This window comes from Podarcis erhardii (genome assembly GCF_964252035.2).
Source record: "Podarcis erhardii genome assembly, chromosome: 10".
NCBI classification, from domain to species: Eukaryota; Metazoa; Chordata; class Lepidosauria; order Squamata; family Lacertidae; genus Podarcis; species Podarcis erhardii.
The window spans coordinates 19,602,183-19,620,557 of NC_138500.1; the positions used below are offsets into that span (position 1 = coordinate 19,602,183).

The window sequence follows — 18,375 nt, forward strand, 5'->3', positions numbered from 1 at the left end:
CAGGTTTCCGTCAAGCTCCCCGCTGCCACAACACCCCCAATAATGAAATGGAGATTTGTTTGTTTGTTTATTTGTTTGTTAAATGTATATCCCGCCCTCCCTCCCAGGGTGACAAACAACAGCTGACGAAACACTAAAGACATCTTAAAAACAATTCCAATGCAGACACAGACTGTGAATGTTCTCTGCTTGAAAGTCTTGTTGGCAGATGAGAGTCTTCATGAGGCACCTTCAGGAGAGGGTATTCCAAAGGGTAGGGGGGTTAAAACACTAAAGGCCTGATTCTCATATTGTGTGGAAACAGTGCTTTTTTTCTGGCGCTATTGAATGGTACGCAGTACCGGCACCTCCCCCCCCCCCCAAATCTTGAAATAAGGTAAATAGAGGGTGGGGAGAGCAAGCAGGCAACCGTGACTAGAAGGGGGATTGCGAAAAGCAGGAGGCTGAGGTGGCGAGGAAAAGGAGGCCCTTGTTCAGAGCTGTAGTTGCTGCTCTCAGTTGACAGGTTGCACCATTTCCCCTCAGCTGCCCCACAATGGCGCTCTCTCTCCCTAGACGGGCCGCTATGCCGCTGCCTTGCTGCGCGGCAAGTGGACGGGCTAGTGTGAGCCCCTCTTCCCTTCTGTGTTTTCTCGCTCTTTTCAGAAGGAGAAGGGGGAAGGTGGGATGCTGGGTGGGTGTGAAGAGCAGATGGGGCAAGGTGGGGAGGTGTGGGTTGAAGAATGGGGAGGGGACATGCAAAATGGGGCTTTAATTAATTGGGAGGGAACAGGAGACAGTGTGTGTGTTAGAGAAAATGGGGCTGGGGAAGAGGACCATGGTGAGCACCTTTGTTTTCTAGAAAGAAAGCACTGTGTGGAACAGATCTCAAATGGAGTGGGAAGACAGTTCCAGAAAGGCGTTGGAGGGCTGCCATGTGTGTGCTCTACCTTGTTGCTCTTTGGGCATGGTAGAAGATGCTGCTCCGTCTCCAGACAGAGTCAGCTGCCAGGCTTCCGTACAAGGAACCAGGGAGGAGATGCTATCTTGTGTTTTGTCTCAGGCAGCAAAATGTATTGGGCTGGCCCTGCTTGGAATGTAGAAAAATAAGACCAAACATGCTGATGGATGACTGATGTAGTGGGGAAAAAAACCCATGTCTTGTGAAGCATATGCTATGTGAAAGCAAAGCTGGCATGCGACACAGAAACTCCGAAGAGAAGATCTAAGAATGGAAACTGTGAAAATGTGAAGTCTTCGGCACACATTCCCTGAATGGAGAGGGGCTGTTTACATTTTGCCCAGAGAACTTTGTATGGGGAGGCATGCAGATATTTAATAAGTAAAATAAGCAACTGTTAGTAACGAAAAAGTAACTCACTACTAACAAGAACAGATATGGGTAATCTATGGCCCTCCTAGATGTTGTCAGATTATAACTCCCTTCAAGTCAGGCCAGATTAGCCCAATGGTCAGGGATGATGGAAGTTGTAGTCCCACAACTTTTAATGGGCCACCAGTCCCACAGCCTTCTATATGCGATGCCACAACATGCTCTGGACTGAGTTTCCCTATTCAGGAAAACCGAAACAGCAATAATAAATTTACTATTCAATGCTTAAATTGTCTACAATTCCATTTTGTTCCACATTCCCTCCCACTGCTAACGTTTGTTGTTCAATTTCTCCTTAACGTTTCAGCTGTCTTGTTTCATTCTTGGGAGGTATCTCTGCGTTCATATTTTATGTCAATATAATAGAGTGCAAATGGATCTCTTTGTCTGGAATAACCTGGAAGTAATCTAGGAATATGTCTTAAACTTCGGCTCATTAAGATAAACACTAAATTTGCATTGAGCTCCAAATGACCAAAAACAACCCTGACTTGGCTTCTTTCCCAACACATGCTGGGCTCCTGTTGTGTGAGGAAATGAACATGATGAAAGTGTTCTCTTACAGCTTTGGAAGGCCCAAGAGGTCAAGGAAGGATTAAGGTAGGACAGGAAAAACACCCTTTCTAAAGGCATGTACACAGGTGCTTATTCTGTGATCCCTGTAGCCCACTTTCTATGAGAAACATTGGTCTGTGTTATGACTACCTCTCTGTAGCTGATTCACAACCAGTGGCTATGGTTTTGAGGCCAGTGCTACTCAAAAGTGGTGGTCCATGAACCAGCGCTGGTTCACAAGCCATCTGCTGCCTGTCTGCATTGGACTCCACCCCAGGTTGAGTGGGATGCTTGAGGGACCAAATACAGTACCGGTCCTCAGCAAATTGGGGCAGGGTAAATTGCTGGTCCACTGCATTAAATAGTTTGAGAAGCCCAGACATAAGAACTTGGTTTTGATAGGAATATTCTGGAAGCGGAATTTGTGAGAGGACCTCAGCAGCTACGGGGGAGTTGTGGTTAAGGAGATGTTGGTAATGTACTTTCCAGCACAGTGCAATAGCTTCTTTATCTTTTAGAACTGTGGTACCATCTGCTGAGCATAGGGGGCATATGCCATGATTTATTGGCCCATAGATGGTCTTTGTGGCTTTAAAGAAACTCTGTGCATCATGAGTGTCGAAGACAGGTGAACTAATATCAGTGTACTGGATGAAGCAAAGATCACCAGTGTTGAAGCAATGATTCTTCAACATCAGCTTCGTTGGACTGGTCATCTTGTGTGGATGTCTGATTATCGTCTTCTGAACTTAAAAATGGAAAGTGTAATGCTGGTGGTCAACAAAAGAGGTTTAAAGACTCTCTCAAGGCAAATCTAAAAAAATGTAGTATAAACACCGAAAACTGGGAAACACTGGCCTGCTAGCGCTCCAACTGGAGAACAGCCTTGACCAAAGGTGTCATGGACTTTGAAGATACTCAAACTCAAAACACAAGGGAGAAACTTGCTAAGAGGAAGGCACGCTTGGCAAATCCACATCGTGATCAGCTCCCGCCTTGGAACCAATGTCCCTACTGTGGAAGGACGTGTGGATCCAGAATTGGCCTCCACAGTCACTTATGGACTCACTGTTAAAACCATGTTTATGGAAGACAATCTCACTCGGCTACAAGTGATCACCAAAGAAAAGAAGATTCTGGGAGCAAAAGTGCTGGCCTTTTCCATGAATGCTTCCTGTGTTTTTAGTTTGGATTTATAAGAGCCAAACTAGATGTGATGCAGCAGCTGCATGATTCATGGAGGATAAGTCTGTCAATGTCTGTTAGTGATGACAAGTGGGACTGGACCTGCAACATTAATGTTGCACTATAGACTGCTCCTGCTGTTTAGGGTTCAAGCCAATAAGTTATTCCATCTTCTAGGGGATGCCTTTATTTCCCGCAGCTGATGGCTTTCTGGTTCTCTCCCCTACAACAAGCATTCCATGCATACACGTGCTCTGTCCTCACTGGGTGGTCTCCGCAGTTTCTTCAGACCTCCTGACACCTCCCTCTCATCCGTGGAGGGTGCCATTTTGGCTACATAACGACCAGCACTCAGAGGATTGAGTTCAGTATTAGTGTACATAACAGCTATATGCAGCTTGCAGGATTCAGAGACACCTCTGAAATTACCAGTTGCTGAGGAAAGACAGGAGCAGGCTATTGCCCTTAGCTTTGCAAGCCCAGTCTGTTTGCATCCCCCTTGTTGCTTTTAAGTCTTTTAAAAGAGTTGGGAGTTCTGATAATGTAGCTCCCACATAAGGATAAGTGTATCTGTCAGTTTTGGTTTCTCTCATTTTAAATTTTCCAGTCTTCAGTTCTCCATATTTCCACATCACTTTGCATTTTTGTTACAGTGTTTTGTTCAGCACTGTATTCATCCTAATATAGACATGGTTTTTATGCAGTTTTGCCTAATAACACACATTTTTGCAAAAGGTTTTCCCTTGATATAATGCTGCTATTTCATGAATATGCACAACTTACCCTAATATTTGCATTTTTGTACACATAACTTGGCTGGTGAACTGCAAATAGAGGCTGAAGGCCCAGCAAGACGGGAATTTACCTTTGCCCTTAACACGGGGCCAAGCGCCGCTATTGGTCAGCTGGTCCCACGCCCAGGGTACACACACTAATTCCTGTCACCATTGGCCAATTGGGTGGCAGGAGGATGATCTGGCCTGCAATAAGCCGGTTCACAGAGGAGGTCTGGGGGCCGCCCACAAAACTGCCTGCCTGAGAAGGGGCGAATGGACTTCTCCCACATCCCATGCCACTTTTTTTTTTTTTTTTTAAATGCTCTAAGTGGCTGTCTTAGGCCAGAGACAGATATTAGTATTTTGGAGAGGTGCCATCATTGTCTGCGATGTGACTGCTGGCTTTTTCCATTCCACCAGAGCAGGAGCTTCATGCACTGAACAGATGCATAAACTTGTCAGTGCTACAGGAAACACAAAAGTTGATATTTTGTCCCCTTCAATGGCATGGATGGAATAATTTGGCACTGATGATGCATGGACCAGATCCAAACAAAACCCTATCTGTTATAAAACAACGTGAGTCAAAGCACAATGTCTTTGATCACAGTTGGCTTTTTCATAGTCAAGTCAGTGTGAACAGTGCTCTAAAAATGCCAGGGCGGCGGGGGGGGGGGAGGGAGGTCACAACTAAGCCGAACATCTGCTATTGTTTCATTGAACCAACAATGGTTGGATTTGGGCCAGTCATTTACACCGGAGCAAATATTTTGCTCTTTTCAGGCACACAGTCCCATCACAAATTCTTGTAGGAGTTGGGAAAAGGCTTTGTCATTGCAGTTGTGTGCCTGTGTGGTACTCATATGGGATTTGAGAGGTGCAGAGTGTGGGAATTGAGGGAATCCTCCACCCAATGCATGAGTTCACAAACGCAGACCCTGCAAGTATCCCTATTTTCCAGGGATGCACCTGATTTAGAGAAGCCACCCTGGTTTCTGATTTGATCCCAGAATGTCCCACTTTCCCTTAGGACGTCCCTATTTTCATTGGGGAAATGTTGGAGGGTATGGAGTTATCTGACCCTCGAGCCATCTGAAGACAATCCTGTATAGGGAAGTTTTTAAAAATGTTTTATTATGTTTATATATACCTTAGAAGCTGCCCAGAGTGGCTGGGGCAACCCAGTAAGATGTGTGGGATATAAATAGTAAAATTATTATTATGGAATGGGACGTCCCTATTTCCATCAGAGAAATGTTAGAGGGTATGCGTAACATGGAGGAAGAAGGTGTTTGTCCATGGTTTGGGGGGAACCAGTTCCATAGGAGCAGTGAGCAAGTCCCTTTTGCCATGAGGAAAATTCATAATGAATAATTGGACTGGGAATGAATGGTTCTGAGCATATGTATGCGACATCTATAACAGTTTTATTCATGTTACAGATAGGTAGCCGTGTTGGTCTGCCATGGTCAAAACAAAATAAAAAAATTCCTTCCAGTAGCACCTTAAAGACCAACTGAGTTAGTTCTAGGTATGAGCTTTCGTGTGCATGCACACTTCTTCAGATACATGTGTATCTGAAGAAGTGTGCATGCACACGAAAGCTCATACCTAGAACTAACTCAGTTGGTCTTTAAGGTGCTACTGGAAGGAATTTTTTTATTTAGTTTTATTCATGCTTTTGATCCCCCTGGCTCCCCCTCAAAGAATCTAGTGAACTGTAGTTTGATGAGAGCGCTGACTCTCTCTGTTGGGTAGCCCAAGAGTGCAAGTATAAACACACACACACACACCAGAATTTGGGGAAGAAAAAATGACTAGGACACTAGTGTGGGTATACCTTCCATGTAGGCAACTAGGTTTCAAAGGATGGGTGTGTTTCAGCTCACATATTGTTTTGGAAAGTGACTTCACCTTTAAAATGCAAAACTGAAACAAATTTCTTTCCCCAACCCTAAATCTCAGTGAATTTGACTTCCACGTGCCTTCATTATTATGTTTTAATAAGGAGACCAGGAGGAGAATACTTGTGTGAAAGCAATTTTTGTTGTTGTATTCTACTGGGTGAGAGCATTAATGTGTCCTGCCTTGGGCTTTGGGGAGAAAGGTTCAGCTTAGGAGGGATTTATGCTGTTTCTAGGTTACAAACTGCAAATCCAAATAAATATAAAAGCTGGTTGTTTTGCTGTTGATGTTGTATGTGCATTTTTTTAAAGGAGGAATGCAGATGCAGAGGAAGACCATGGCTAGGATTCTTCCTTACTTATTTTGCGTATTTATTACATTTCCTCCAAGGGGCTTACAGAAGTGTAAATAAAAAGTCCCCCCCTCCCATTTTTTTATCCTCACAACCACCCTGTGAGGTAGGTTCAGCTGAGAGGGTGTGACTGGGCCAAAATCCCCTCATGGCTAAGAAGGAACTTGAACCTGGATCTCCCCAGTCCAGCTCTCTGACCACTGCATCACACTAGATCTCTCTCTCTTCAAACCCAGTTTTTATGTTCTAAGAAAGACATTAGCGTATTTTTCGCCCCATAGGACGCACTTTTCCCCCTCCAAAAATGAAGGGGAAATATGTTTGCGTCCTATGGGGCGAATGCAGGCTTTCGCTGAAGCCTGGAGAGCGAGAGGCATCGGTGCGCACCGACCCCTCTCGCTCTCCAGGCTTCAGGAATCTATCTGCAAGCCTTGCAAGCCCGGCGGGAGTTCCCACGGGCTCACAAGGCTTGCGGGCAGCAGCCTGCAGCCCCGGCGAGTGTCCGCAAGCCTTGCGCGCCCGGCGGGAGGTCCCGCCGAGCGCGCGAGGCTTGGGGCAGCAGCCTGCCGCCCGAAGCACGCGGAGCCCTCTGGAGGGTGCCCCGTGCTTCAGGCAGGTGTGTGCAAGGCTTGGGGCGGCAGCCGCGGCTGGGGGGGAGTGTCTGTGCTTCGGGTGAGTGTCTGCAAGCCTTGCACGCCCGGCGGGACGTCCCGCCGAGCGCGCGAGGCTTGGGGCGGCAGCCTGCAGCCCGAAGCACGCAGAGCCCTCCGGAGGGTGCCCCGTGCTTCAGGCAGGTGTGTGCAAGGCTTGGGGCGGCAGCCGCGGCTGGGGGGGAAAATAATTTTTTTTATTCATTTCCCCCCCAAAAAACGAGGTGCGTCCTATGGGCCGGTGCGCCCTATAGGACGAAAAATACGGTAATTTGTGTTCTGTGATCAGTCACCACTGGAAGTTGTTAGATTCTTATGTCTACTACTTGAGTGACAAACCTACAAGTAGGTTAAATGACTGTGTGCTATTTATTTATTTATTTAGGACTGTGTGCTTTTTAAATTGTGCGTCTGTTTGCCAGCCTGGGTTCCTTGGAGGAAGGGCGAGTTATTTCAATCAATCAGTCAATCAATCAATCAATCAATCAATCAATCAATCCTTGATCACTACAGCCTGTCGCTTCTTCAGCACCCAACCATTCCTCCTGCCATCCTCCCTTTGAGTACTCCTCAGTGTCCTACCTCCAATCCCTGGGCTCTGAGCCTTCCTCCTCTGGGGCTTCTCTTGGGGGTTCCCCATCTGGTACCACTCCTGTTATCTAGGGACTCAGCTAGACTGGTAAAGAAAAAGCGATTGATACGTGTTGTATATGCGATATAACATTGTGCCACCAGATGGTGCTGTGGAGTCCTGTTTTTCTCTACTTGTTTCCCCTGATTAAATTTACAACGCGTTTAACTGGAACGCTTCTTTGATGTGTCTAGATCCAGCCATGGATTCAGCTATACAGCTGCAAATAAAACGTTTTAAGTGTGTTTTAAGTGCAATATACAATGTGATGCTAGATGGCGATGATGAGCCCTATGGAAAATTCAATGTATTTTTAAAAAACACTTTTTTTGGAGGGGGGGAAAAGCATTTTCAGAATGGTTTTTATATGTGTGTGTAGATTCCACCTTAGCCAGTCCCTGACGTGCTGTAAGATCTGGACTCCCTCTGTCTAAATTCAAGTGCAAATATGTGAATAAACCATATTTCTTAAAGGTACTGCATCTTCAAATCTCCAATGCAGCACAGACCCTGCTTGAGGGCCAAAACCCCTGGAATTCCATGTGTGGCTTGGCAGAGATTGGGGTGGCCTGTAACAATATTCAATAACTGCCTCCCTCTCCCTTGATTCAATGTGATGGCAGGTCTATCTAGGGGAGCCTGCTGTGGCAGGTACTTCAACTCAGGTGACCCACAAACTCTGTTCCAGCCCTGTTGTTTCAATTCAGAAATAAGTAAGAGGAAAATTTCCACTTGGATTGTCTCCAGAACCATATAAAGCAAGGGAGGGGGGACAGACTATGCTTTTGTTTGAGAGTCCTCATTGATATATTCAGTTTTCACCTGAACTGCTGTTTTGTTTTAGCTTGGATCTTAGCGATCTTGAGATGGAAAAAATATCGAACAAAAAGATTCGCCCAGAAACCTCCAGTTCCTTCATTCAGCAATTAAGTTGGTCTTCTCAATTAAGTTAGTGGCAGTTAAAATTGTCAGGGTTGAGTATTGGAGATTGGATTTGGTGCCCTTTGTTTTTATAAGCACTTAAACACTTGCTATAGTAGGAATGGAGAAACGGGCTAAATTCCAACTGCACTTATTTATTAATTGCTTGGATACATATTGCAGTCAAGCGCTGCTAAAGTCATATATTCTATTTAATAATGTGTTCTATATCTGTGTATATTCTCATGATCTTCATAGGGAATATTAATGTACCAGGAAATGACATGTGAGCTGCTACATGGAGATGTGGGGCAGCTGGAATAAGGAAAAATCCTCTAATATCTGGGTCATCCACGATGTATTTGAGCCCTCCCAAGTCACCTTACCTTTCTGCATTCTCGATTTATATTCTTAGCTGTCACTTCTATGTATTCTAGTACACCTGAACAGCAGCAAAATTTGTAGAGTGACCTATTTGTTGTTATTTACTGCCTTTATATCCTACGTTTTCCTTCAAGGCTCTCAAGGAGAGCTTTGCCCCTCTCCAGATTATCCTCACAGCAACCCTGTGATTAAGGTTGGAGACTGTGAGAGACAATGACTGGCCCTGGGTCACCCAGTGAGCTTTGTGTCTGAGGAGGGATTTGAACCCTGCTCTCCCAGGTTCTAGTCCAGCATTCTAACCACTGCACCACATTTGCAGCTTTGACTGGAGGCCTGGATAAACAGAAGAGTCCAGCTGCAATGGCAAAGTCTCCATTTCAGTGAGCTTTCAGAGGGAACACGTTCCTTCCTTGCTTCCACCATCCCATCCCTTATACAGTGGTACCTTGGGTTAAGAACTTAATTCGTTCTGGAGGTCCGTTCTTAACCCGAAACAGTTCTTAACCTGAAGCACCACTTTAGCTAACGGGGCCTCCCGCTGCCGCCGCGCCACCACCACATGATTTCTGTTCTCATCCTGAAGCAAAGTTCTTAACCCGAGGTACTATTTCTGGGTTAGCGGAGTCTGTAACCTGAAGTGTCTGTAACATGAAGCGTCTGTAACCCGAGGTACCACTGTAATGTTTGAAGGCTAAGCAGGCTTTGCTGTAGGTCTACTCGAAGCTCCGGCCACCTGCCTGCCTAACCCAGCTGTTCTTCGCAGCAAATTGCTGATGCTGTGCCTGCGTTTTGCCCTCTTGCCAGGTGGTGTACTTCACTGCTACGTTCCCATACCTCATGCTGGTAGTTCTGCTGATCAGGGGTGTCTCCCTTCCTGGGGCATCTAAAGGGATCCTCTTCTACCTTTACCCAGACCTCACTCGGCTCAGTGATCCACAGGTAAGCTGAGAGAAGCAATGAGAGGCTTCCTTATCATCGTGTATCCCTTTTGCAAATCTCTCTTATCCCCCACCCACCCACAACCTGCTTCCTTTATGTTTCTTTTTTCTTTGTCTCCTTTTAAGGATGCCTCCAGACAGGTGTGTGTTGTGGGATTGATGCTGCTCATGTATGCAGGTTGTTTGCAGCACCTGCTGCATCACTGACATCAAAATGACACCCTTTAACCCCCCCCTTTAACCCGGATTTATCCTTTCTGTGGAAAATCTCATCAGATTTTTTTTTTTTAAATATAACCTTGCTGCCAATGAACCTTTTAGGAACATACCGATCTGCCTTATACGGAACCAGACAAAAAGCAGAGGAGGGGGTGACCCCGATACAGGTAACAAAAAAGGCAAAGTTGCGGGAACCTGATTAAGAACGATGTTGCTATAAATACGTGGAACAATACAAGCCAAGGCCGTTAAGTGCTAAGGCCGCTGTGTGAACGAAAACACTGCAATTTCCCAAACAATACAGAATATGTGGAAAATGAAACAATTCTGCAAAGAAAACGGGGGGGGGGATCTCTAGGGCTGAACCTCCGTATTATTTTTTATTTCTTCAACAAATGGAGGATATCCATGGATGACAGCAATTAACCCATTTTTGCCTCAGTTTTTCTTTCTGGATTTTTCTCCTGCCCAGGGGAATCTCCTTGTTGCAATTCTGTTATATGCTCCTGGGCAACAAAGGTGGTTGTGACTCCAAACACTATGATGAATCTTCCTTCATCAAGCAGGGCTGAAAATCCAGCTTTTATGTATACAAGCGCCCACCTCTACCATGGGACTCTCCCCACACTGCACCTCCTCCTCAGCCACCAAACCTCCTCTTCCCAGGCCATGACACAACCCTCAGTATGGTGCCCATAGATGCCTTTGGTGGCAGTCACTTTTTGTTTCTTAAAGGCAACATTGTGCCACCTTTATGCTTTTTATGGGCCTTAGTGAGTGATAGCTTTTTTCGATGCTCAGGTGCTTAGAGTTTGCTGAGGGGCAACAACAAGCGGTAAACGGATCTGGTGCATCTGTTCAGAAGCAGCTGTTGTAGCCTCCTTGGCCCCGCAACTGCTCCCCCCTCCTCGCCTCTCCTTTTCCCCTCAGTCACCAAAGCTCGTTCCACTTTGCCTGGCTGAAAAGTTCCTTGCCCAACTGCCCTCTTTTAATCTCTTCAAGACAAGTTCCTCCATGTCAAATCCTGGTTCCAGCTGAGCTGCTGTGCCAGCCTTTTTGTGTGGAGGAGGTGTCTACAAAGGAGATTAAGGGGGTGCCTGCCTGGGGGGGGGGAGGTCAGCAAAATCCTTTGTAACCCCTTTAAACCCCTCCCAGGCCAGCCTAGAAGCTTTATTTTGACAGCATCAGTAGAGAGGTGCTATTCCTGGAGGATAAGGCAATCAATGGCTACAAGCAATGATGGCTGTATTCTGCTTTCACGGCTGAAGGTACACTCCTCAAAATTATTCTTTGAATTTCAAAGGAGAGATGGTTACCCAGTCATTCTTTTCAGGTTTCAATATTTTTCCAAAAATTCTCTGAAAACCTGGCCGCTGTATTAAATTCCGACAGTTGAAAATTTTGCAATATTTGATAGTTCACGCAAAGGGATATTGAGTATTTGGCAGTACTGAAAGCCAGTGTCGTGTAGTGGTTAAGAGCGGTAGTCTCGCAATCTGGTGAACCGGGTTCACTTCCCCGCTCCTCCACATGCAGCTGCTGGGTGACCTTGGGCCAGTCACACTTCTCTGAAGTCTCTCAGCCCCACTCACCTCACAGAGTGTTTGTTGTGGGGGCAGAAGGGAAAGGAGAATGTTAGCCACTTTGAGACTCCTGAAGGGGAGTGAAAGGCGGGATATCAAATCCAAACTCCTCCTCCTCCTCGTCTTCTTCTTCTTCTGATGGCAGATGGTGTAACACAGTTGTTTTCAAGTCTGTTACCTTCAGTGAGCACAGCGGTGGAGGATTTTGTCACCCCCTCTGGGATGACACCTGGTGTGGACCGCCCCCACCGCCCCCCTTCCTACGCCCCTGAGTGAGCACTTTCCAAGTCAACATGTGCCAAATGCATGTCTACTGCAACATTCCTGCACACCAAGGAGGATTTTAGGTTATGTTCCAGGCTGCGTGTTGCCTGCATTTGCATGTTGATATTTCAGCTTAATCGGCTGAGATGTGGATGGGCATCATGCACCCACATGCATCCCTTTGCTGTCACCATGATCTTTCCTTTGCACCAACCAGGTTGTTTCCTGTAACATGCAGATGGAGAAACTAGGGCAAATGGCTTCTAAGCAAAGCAGAATATGAAGCCATGCTTTAAAGTGGGCTTGCAGATATTGGTTTATTTGGCAGCCATTTGCTATAATTCTGGGTTCAAATGTGATGAAAAGCTGTAGTTAATTATGGCTTCCTGGCTTATATAATACCTTCCAACTTTTCCCGATGCAAAACCGGAACGCACGTCTTTGGGATATGCTTCCGGGTGAGTCACGTGAACTGCACCTTGCTCCTGCCCTGGAAAATGTGCTATTTTGGAAGGGGTGGGGTGAGATTGTGGTCCCAGGAAAAGTGCCATGCTTTTTCATGAAACCACTGTAAACACTTGGGAGTCACCACACAAACAGTTTTGTAATCAGAGCGAAAGTGGCTTTGTGGAAACCGCATCAAATCCCAGTATTTCAGAAGAAGCCAGAGGATTGAGAGTAATTGTGGATAACATCATGTGTACATGGATTCGAAGGCTGGCGTGAAAATAGACTAAAGCCAGACGAAAGGGTAATGTGTGACAGAGGGACCTCACTTGACACAACAGATCAGCTTCCCTTTTTCTTCCCTACTTAATTTTACTGTTAGGGAAGGGGGACAGAAAAGGACTTTCTTTTGGGGAGGTAAATTGCCTCTTGATACTGTAGGCTGAGGTATTTTCTCTAGTGGAGTTATTGACAAACAAGTCCCATCCACTGTCTTTCAAGTGGCAAAGCTTCCTTGAGGTGATGCTCATTCCACTTTGCAATGTTTTTTCTGTTGCTTACAGGTATGGATGGATGCAGGTACTCAGATCTTCTTCTCTTATGCCATTTGTCTGGGATGCCTGACAGCTCTGGGCAGCTACAACAAGTATCATAACAACTGCTTCAGGTAACTGAATGTGAGTCCACCATGCAAAGTCCTGCCCTTTTCACTTGTTGTTGTTTTCTTTCTGAACCTTCAGTATACTTTCTGCAAAGCAGCAGAACTTTACTGGATTAAAATAATCCCTGCTCTGATCCTGTGTGTTGTGTTTCTCAAACTGCCTGTCTTTTCCAAATGAGTTTTTAAATTTGTTCGTTTTCCAGAAACTAAAAGGTGAGTCATCTGTTACAAGAAACACAAGGCTTCTACCAAAAATGGATCTTCCATATCAAGTTGTCCCCTTCCAGCCCTCTGTAAAATGTAGCAAAATTTAACCCACTTTTTCACATTGGTTGGTTCCACAATACTAACATAATCTGGAATTGCCATCCTTCACTCACTCACTCACTCACTCACTCACTCACTCACTTTTTACAGAAAATCCAGACAATGTCATTGCCAGCATTTAATTTCCCCCCTTCTCATCCTGTGTTTTCCCCCCAGACCTAATTTGTGACAAATCTTTAATTTACATTTTAAATGTAAAAGAAAATTGTCACTGGCAAAAAGTGAATTGAGGTTATTAGGAGTTACTGTGCCTTTAGTTACAAGCTTACTCCTTGCATCTTCTCCCTCCTCTGTTCCTTCCTATTTCTTGTGGCAGCAACTACACAGTTAAAACATCTAATAATAATTGTGAAGGAATAAATGAGACAGAAACTGCAAAGAGTAAGCTACTAATTAAAAGCACAGTAACCCTGAAAAACTTCAACACACTTTGCCAGCTATAGCTGTCTTTTAAATTTAAAATGTAAATTACTATTTTTTAAACTGTATTCCACTCATCCTGTTCCCTCCATGGTGTAGAGATGGGGCCTTAATTACAAAAAAAGAAAACAAGAAAAAAAAAGATAGAAAACCAGTAAATAAATCTGCTTTCCCTTCCACCAGGTAGAACAGCAAATGAGAAACTAAGCTCCAATTAATAGGCTATTCATCAGTAACTGATTGATTAATAATTCATGCAATTAATTTAGTGATTTCCCTAAGATGGACACATCTTCATTTGATTAATTCAGTCTTGTTGGCTATTGGTGGTGCTTATCATTTGATTGGCTGCCCGTCTTTATAAATGTTTCATTCTTACTAGATGTATGGTTTGTTTTGTTGCTCTGACATTCACCTGTTCTTCCTAGGGACTGCATTGCTCTGTGTTTTTTGAACAGTGGGACAAGTTTTGTGGCTGGTGTTGCAATCTTTTCCATCTTGGGCTTTATGGCACAGGAGCAGGGAGTGCCTATTTCTGAGGTAGCTGAGTCAGGTGAGTGGTTTATGCAGAAAAGTAGCATTATGATCATCAGCATCCTAGAATGCTGTATGTGACTGCACTTTTGGGGGGCGGGGGCAACGTGCCTTGATTCTATAAAGGGAGAGCCAAATTAGACTGGGAGGCCTTTTCTCTTCCCCCTTCCCCCTTCTCTTGTAGCAGTGCCCACAGCCAGTGCGGTGTAGTGGTTAAGAGCGGTAGTCTCGTAATCTGGGGAACTGGGTTCACATCTCCACTCCTCCACATGCAGCTGCTGAGTGTCCTTGGGCTAGTCACACTTCTTTGAAGTCTCTCAGCCCCACTCGCCTCACAGAGTGTTTGTTGTGGGGGAGGAAGGGAAAGGAGAATGTTAGCCGCTTTGAGACTCCTTAAAGGGAGTGAAAGGCGGGATATCAAATCCAAACTCCTCCTCCTCCTCCTCCTCCTCCTCCTCCTCTTCTTCTTCTTCTTCTTCTTCTTCTTCTTCTTCTTCCTGCTGAAGATGGTACCCAACACTTTAGCAGCCTTGTTTCTTTATTAATACTGTGCATGGCAGTGCAACAAAGATCCGGGAAAGAGGCTGGACTGCCATATAAATATAATTTGGCGAATGTGGCTTACATTTTGTCATTGTTCTCACTGCCTGTCGGGTGTTCATAACACCTCTTCGCAAAACTCTCTGATTCCAGCACACCTCACTTAGCCCCTTTCTCTCGGCAGGGCCTGGCTTGGCGTTCATTGCATACCCGCGAGCTGTCGTCATGCTGCCTTTCTCACCATTATGGGCCTGCTTCTTCTTCATCATGGTGGTTCTGCTGGGACTGGACAGCCAGGTAATAATGCCTTGAGAGGGTAGGTTCAGCCAAGAACTTAACCTCTCGCCTGGGAGGCAGAAGACACCTTGCTTCTTTTGCTGTGGGTGATAAACCACAACTTCACACTGAGGAAAAGGGCCTCGGACAGACCTAACAGGGCATGAAATATATTTTTCCCTACCTGATTAGACTTATCTTGGTGTGCTTACCCAACTCATCATCTGCCGGGGAAGGTGCAGGAGGCTGGAATCTTGTTGTCTGAAGGAGAACTTGTAATGTTACCTTCAATTAATTCATTGCTTGGGTGAGCAGCCAACGTTGAAGGTAAAAATGCTGTTCATGTTGGTTGGGCTCAGGACTGGAATCAAGCTTTGGGGACCCGGTCTGCTCACGTCTTAAGGTGTGGCAAGCATTAGAAGCCCTCAAATTCTTCTCCAGCTCAGAACTGCTAGGGCCGTGTTATGTTCAATACTTTGTGGAGAACTTGTTGAGTTGAATGATGAGGGAGGGTCTAAATTGGGTGATCTTCGGTGATAGGAAATTGTTGATGGGTGCCTAAATTATCTCCCTAGTTTGTCTGTGTGGAGAGCCTGGTGACAGCCCTAGTTGACATGTATCCTGGAATCTTCCGGAAAAAGAACCGCAGAGAAATGCTAATCCTTATTGTGTCCATCCTCTCATTCCTCGTGGGACTGGTCATGATCACAGAGGTATCGGAACTTACATTTCCTTTGCTAATATAACTTCTGCATAAAAAGGGAGGGAAAGAGGGTTTGCTGTTGTTGCAAATACAACATACTCTTTTTAACCCCATGGGTGCCAGTGGCACTAAAATGGACAAATTGCTCTACTTCCCCCTCAAGACACCCCTCTCGTAAGGAAATGAAAGTCACCTCAGAGGATCCTGTGGTCTCCCACTCCATACTGGGAGGAGTGCCCTGTTAAGGCAAGGAGCTGCCAGGGAGACTCAAACAGGATTTGAGCAGGGGTGGGAAACCTTTGACGCTTGAGATGTTGCTGGACTACGGTTCCCATCATCCTTCACCACTGGCAATGCTTGCTGAGGCTGAGAGGAGTTTAAGCATCTGGAGAGCCAAAGGTTCACCACCCCTGAATGAAGAGGCAACAAATTGGGGCTCTGCCTTTAACTGATCACCAGCACTTTATCAGTTGGTTTGAGTAATCAATCAACACTGCAGCCTGGGTTTTCATAGACAGCCAACTATCTAATCATGAAATGTAGCATAGGAGCCAATTCCTAGGGGCCAAAGGGTGTTTGCCCCCACCAATAAAATATTTGAAGGGGCTGCCCCCCAGCTGATGGGCATTGCCATTCAAATGGTTGCATGCACCATGTCATGTGATCAATTATGCTTGGTGGGTCTTACCTGCCCCCATATTTTATTTAAGTTGGCACCCCTGAAAGGTAGCCACATTAAGAAAGTCTCCTACTATCTGCTAGAAAATGTATCATCACAGTTGAGTTCCTTGTTATGACAGAGATTCCCCTCCTAATGCTGGTTAATTTTGAAGATTTAAGAAAAACATACAATAATCAGCACCTTTCATGAAATATATAAAAAACTGCAATTTTGCTGCCTTGGTTATGCATAAATTGTTCTCTGTTGATTTATGCACATTGCCTGGAAACATCAACAATTAATAACCACAAATTTAATAGCAAACAATCCAGAACAGAAAGCATAATGGAAGGACTAAAAAATTATTTGCTGAGATACGGGTCTAATAATACAGGTCTTCTGGAAAACAAGACTTGCATCTTCCTGGTCAAGCATACTTTTTCTTAGACTTCTGATATTAATGTCTAGAAGTTATGTGAAAGTGTATGAACCGCAGGTCCACTGTTGTGTTGTGAATTATCAGGAATTGCCTTCCTGGTCATGCCCTATGGCAGGAGTGGGAAACCTCAGGCCTGGGGGCTAAATATAACCCTCCAAGCCTCTCTAGCTGACCTTCAGGACCAGGCCATGCAAACCTCCCTGGCTTCACCTCTCACTGTTCCTGCCTTGCGCTCCCTTTGAGAGGTTTTGCCTGGCTGGGTGTTGTCCTCTGACAATGCCTCTTGCTTGCCTGAATGGAGGAGAGAGAGGGGTGTCTGAGAAACTATCTCACTGCACAAGACTAACGTTTACATTAATTGCTCTGCCCACTTTTGCCCTGCTTGCCACTGGGATGTGGCCCTTGGAAGTTGGCCCCAAAGAGAATGTGGCCCTTAGACCGAAATAAGTTTTCGGTCCTACCCTATGGGCTTCTGAAGGCTGATAAGGTGCCTTTTGGATGGAGATGAACAGCTGCCACACAGTGCATGGACATCTGTGCAGCGGAGCTCCCTCTTTTCCAGCTTTCTACAGAGGCATGAAATGACACAAGAGTTTTTGTAACTCGTCCTCCTGGATACCTTAGATTCCTAGTTTCTCGCCATGTGGAGGCTTAAATATAGGCCTGCTGCATACTTCTGCATTCCCAGACTATAACTTATCGTCTCTTTTCTGTCTCGTGGTAACAAGAGGCTGAAAGGAGAACATTGCTAAGATTGCATTCCAGAGACATTGGCTTTCCATCATGATGCGGCGTATTTAAGGAATAGTCCCTGGGGTTGGACTTTTACAATAAATTACTTATTATCCATCTTGGACCCCACTCCCGACAACATGCACACCAGTTGCTGCGTAGAGTACTTAACATTAAATAGTGCAATATATATAAACAGCCACTAGGGCCTATGTTATGCTACTACTTATTATTATTATATGACCTTTGCAGAGAGGGGAATTCAGAGTTGATACTGGAGCAACAGTGGTTTCCCCTAAATTCAGATATTTTTTGGCAGCAGCGAAGAAGGAAAAAGCAACAACAGGAATCTGGAGGGAGCAGATGGAGTCCACTGCCAATATAAGATACACTGACAGGATCTCCAAATACCAAATAATGGCCCAGTGGATGATAAATAAGCCAAGATGTGGACCACTGTAGAATCATAGGATTGTAGTGTTGGAAGGGACCCTGAGGATCATCTGGTCCAGCTCCCTGCAATCCAGGAATCCTGCCCACAGCTGTCCCTGGATGGGCTTGAACCACCAACCTTCTGGTTAACAGAAGGTTGCACTGACCCATTGCACCACAGGCTCTGTTTGCAATCACTTTGATTTTCCCTTTGCATGATTAAGCCAGGATGCAGTTAACCCTAGTTTCCCATTGTGTCTGAACTGGAAACTATGGTCAATGGCTTCCAAACAAGCCAGAATCTGGTAGCCAATTTTAAATCATGGCTTCATGTTCGGATTTTGTTTGGATGCCATTACCCATTGTTTCTTGGTTTTGATGTAATTTTTGTCTATCCACATGTGTAAAGGGAGACTGTATTGAAATGCCAAGTTGAGATAAGATAGTCTCCCAAACTGATATTTGGAG

At 45.3% G+C, this 18,375-nt stretch overlaps 1 protein-coding gene across 2 annotated transcripts in view; it reads left to right on the forward strand.

The window, feature by feature from the left end:
* Positions 1-18,375, forward strand: part of SLC6A13 (solute carrier family 6 member 13) — a 44,184-nt gene that overhangs the window by 20,690 nt on the left and 5,119 nt on the right. For both annotated transcript variants that reach the window (XM_081878923.1, XM_081878924.1), the window contains exons 7-11: positions 9,536-9,670; positions 12,746-12,849; positions 14,019-14,143; positions 14,849-14,961; positions 15,516-15,653. In XM_081878923.1, the coding sequence (XP_081735049.1) occupies positions 9,536-9,670; positions 12,746-12,849; positions 14,019-14,143; positions 14,849-14,961; positions 15,516-15,653 (615 nt within the window). The remainder of the gene's footprint in view (positions 1-9,535; positions 9,671-12,745; positions 12,850-14,018; positions 14,144-14,848; positions 14,962-15,515; positions 15,654-18,375) is intronic.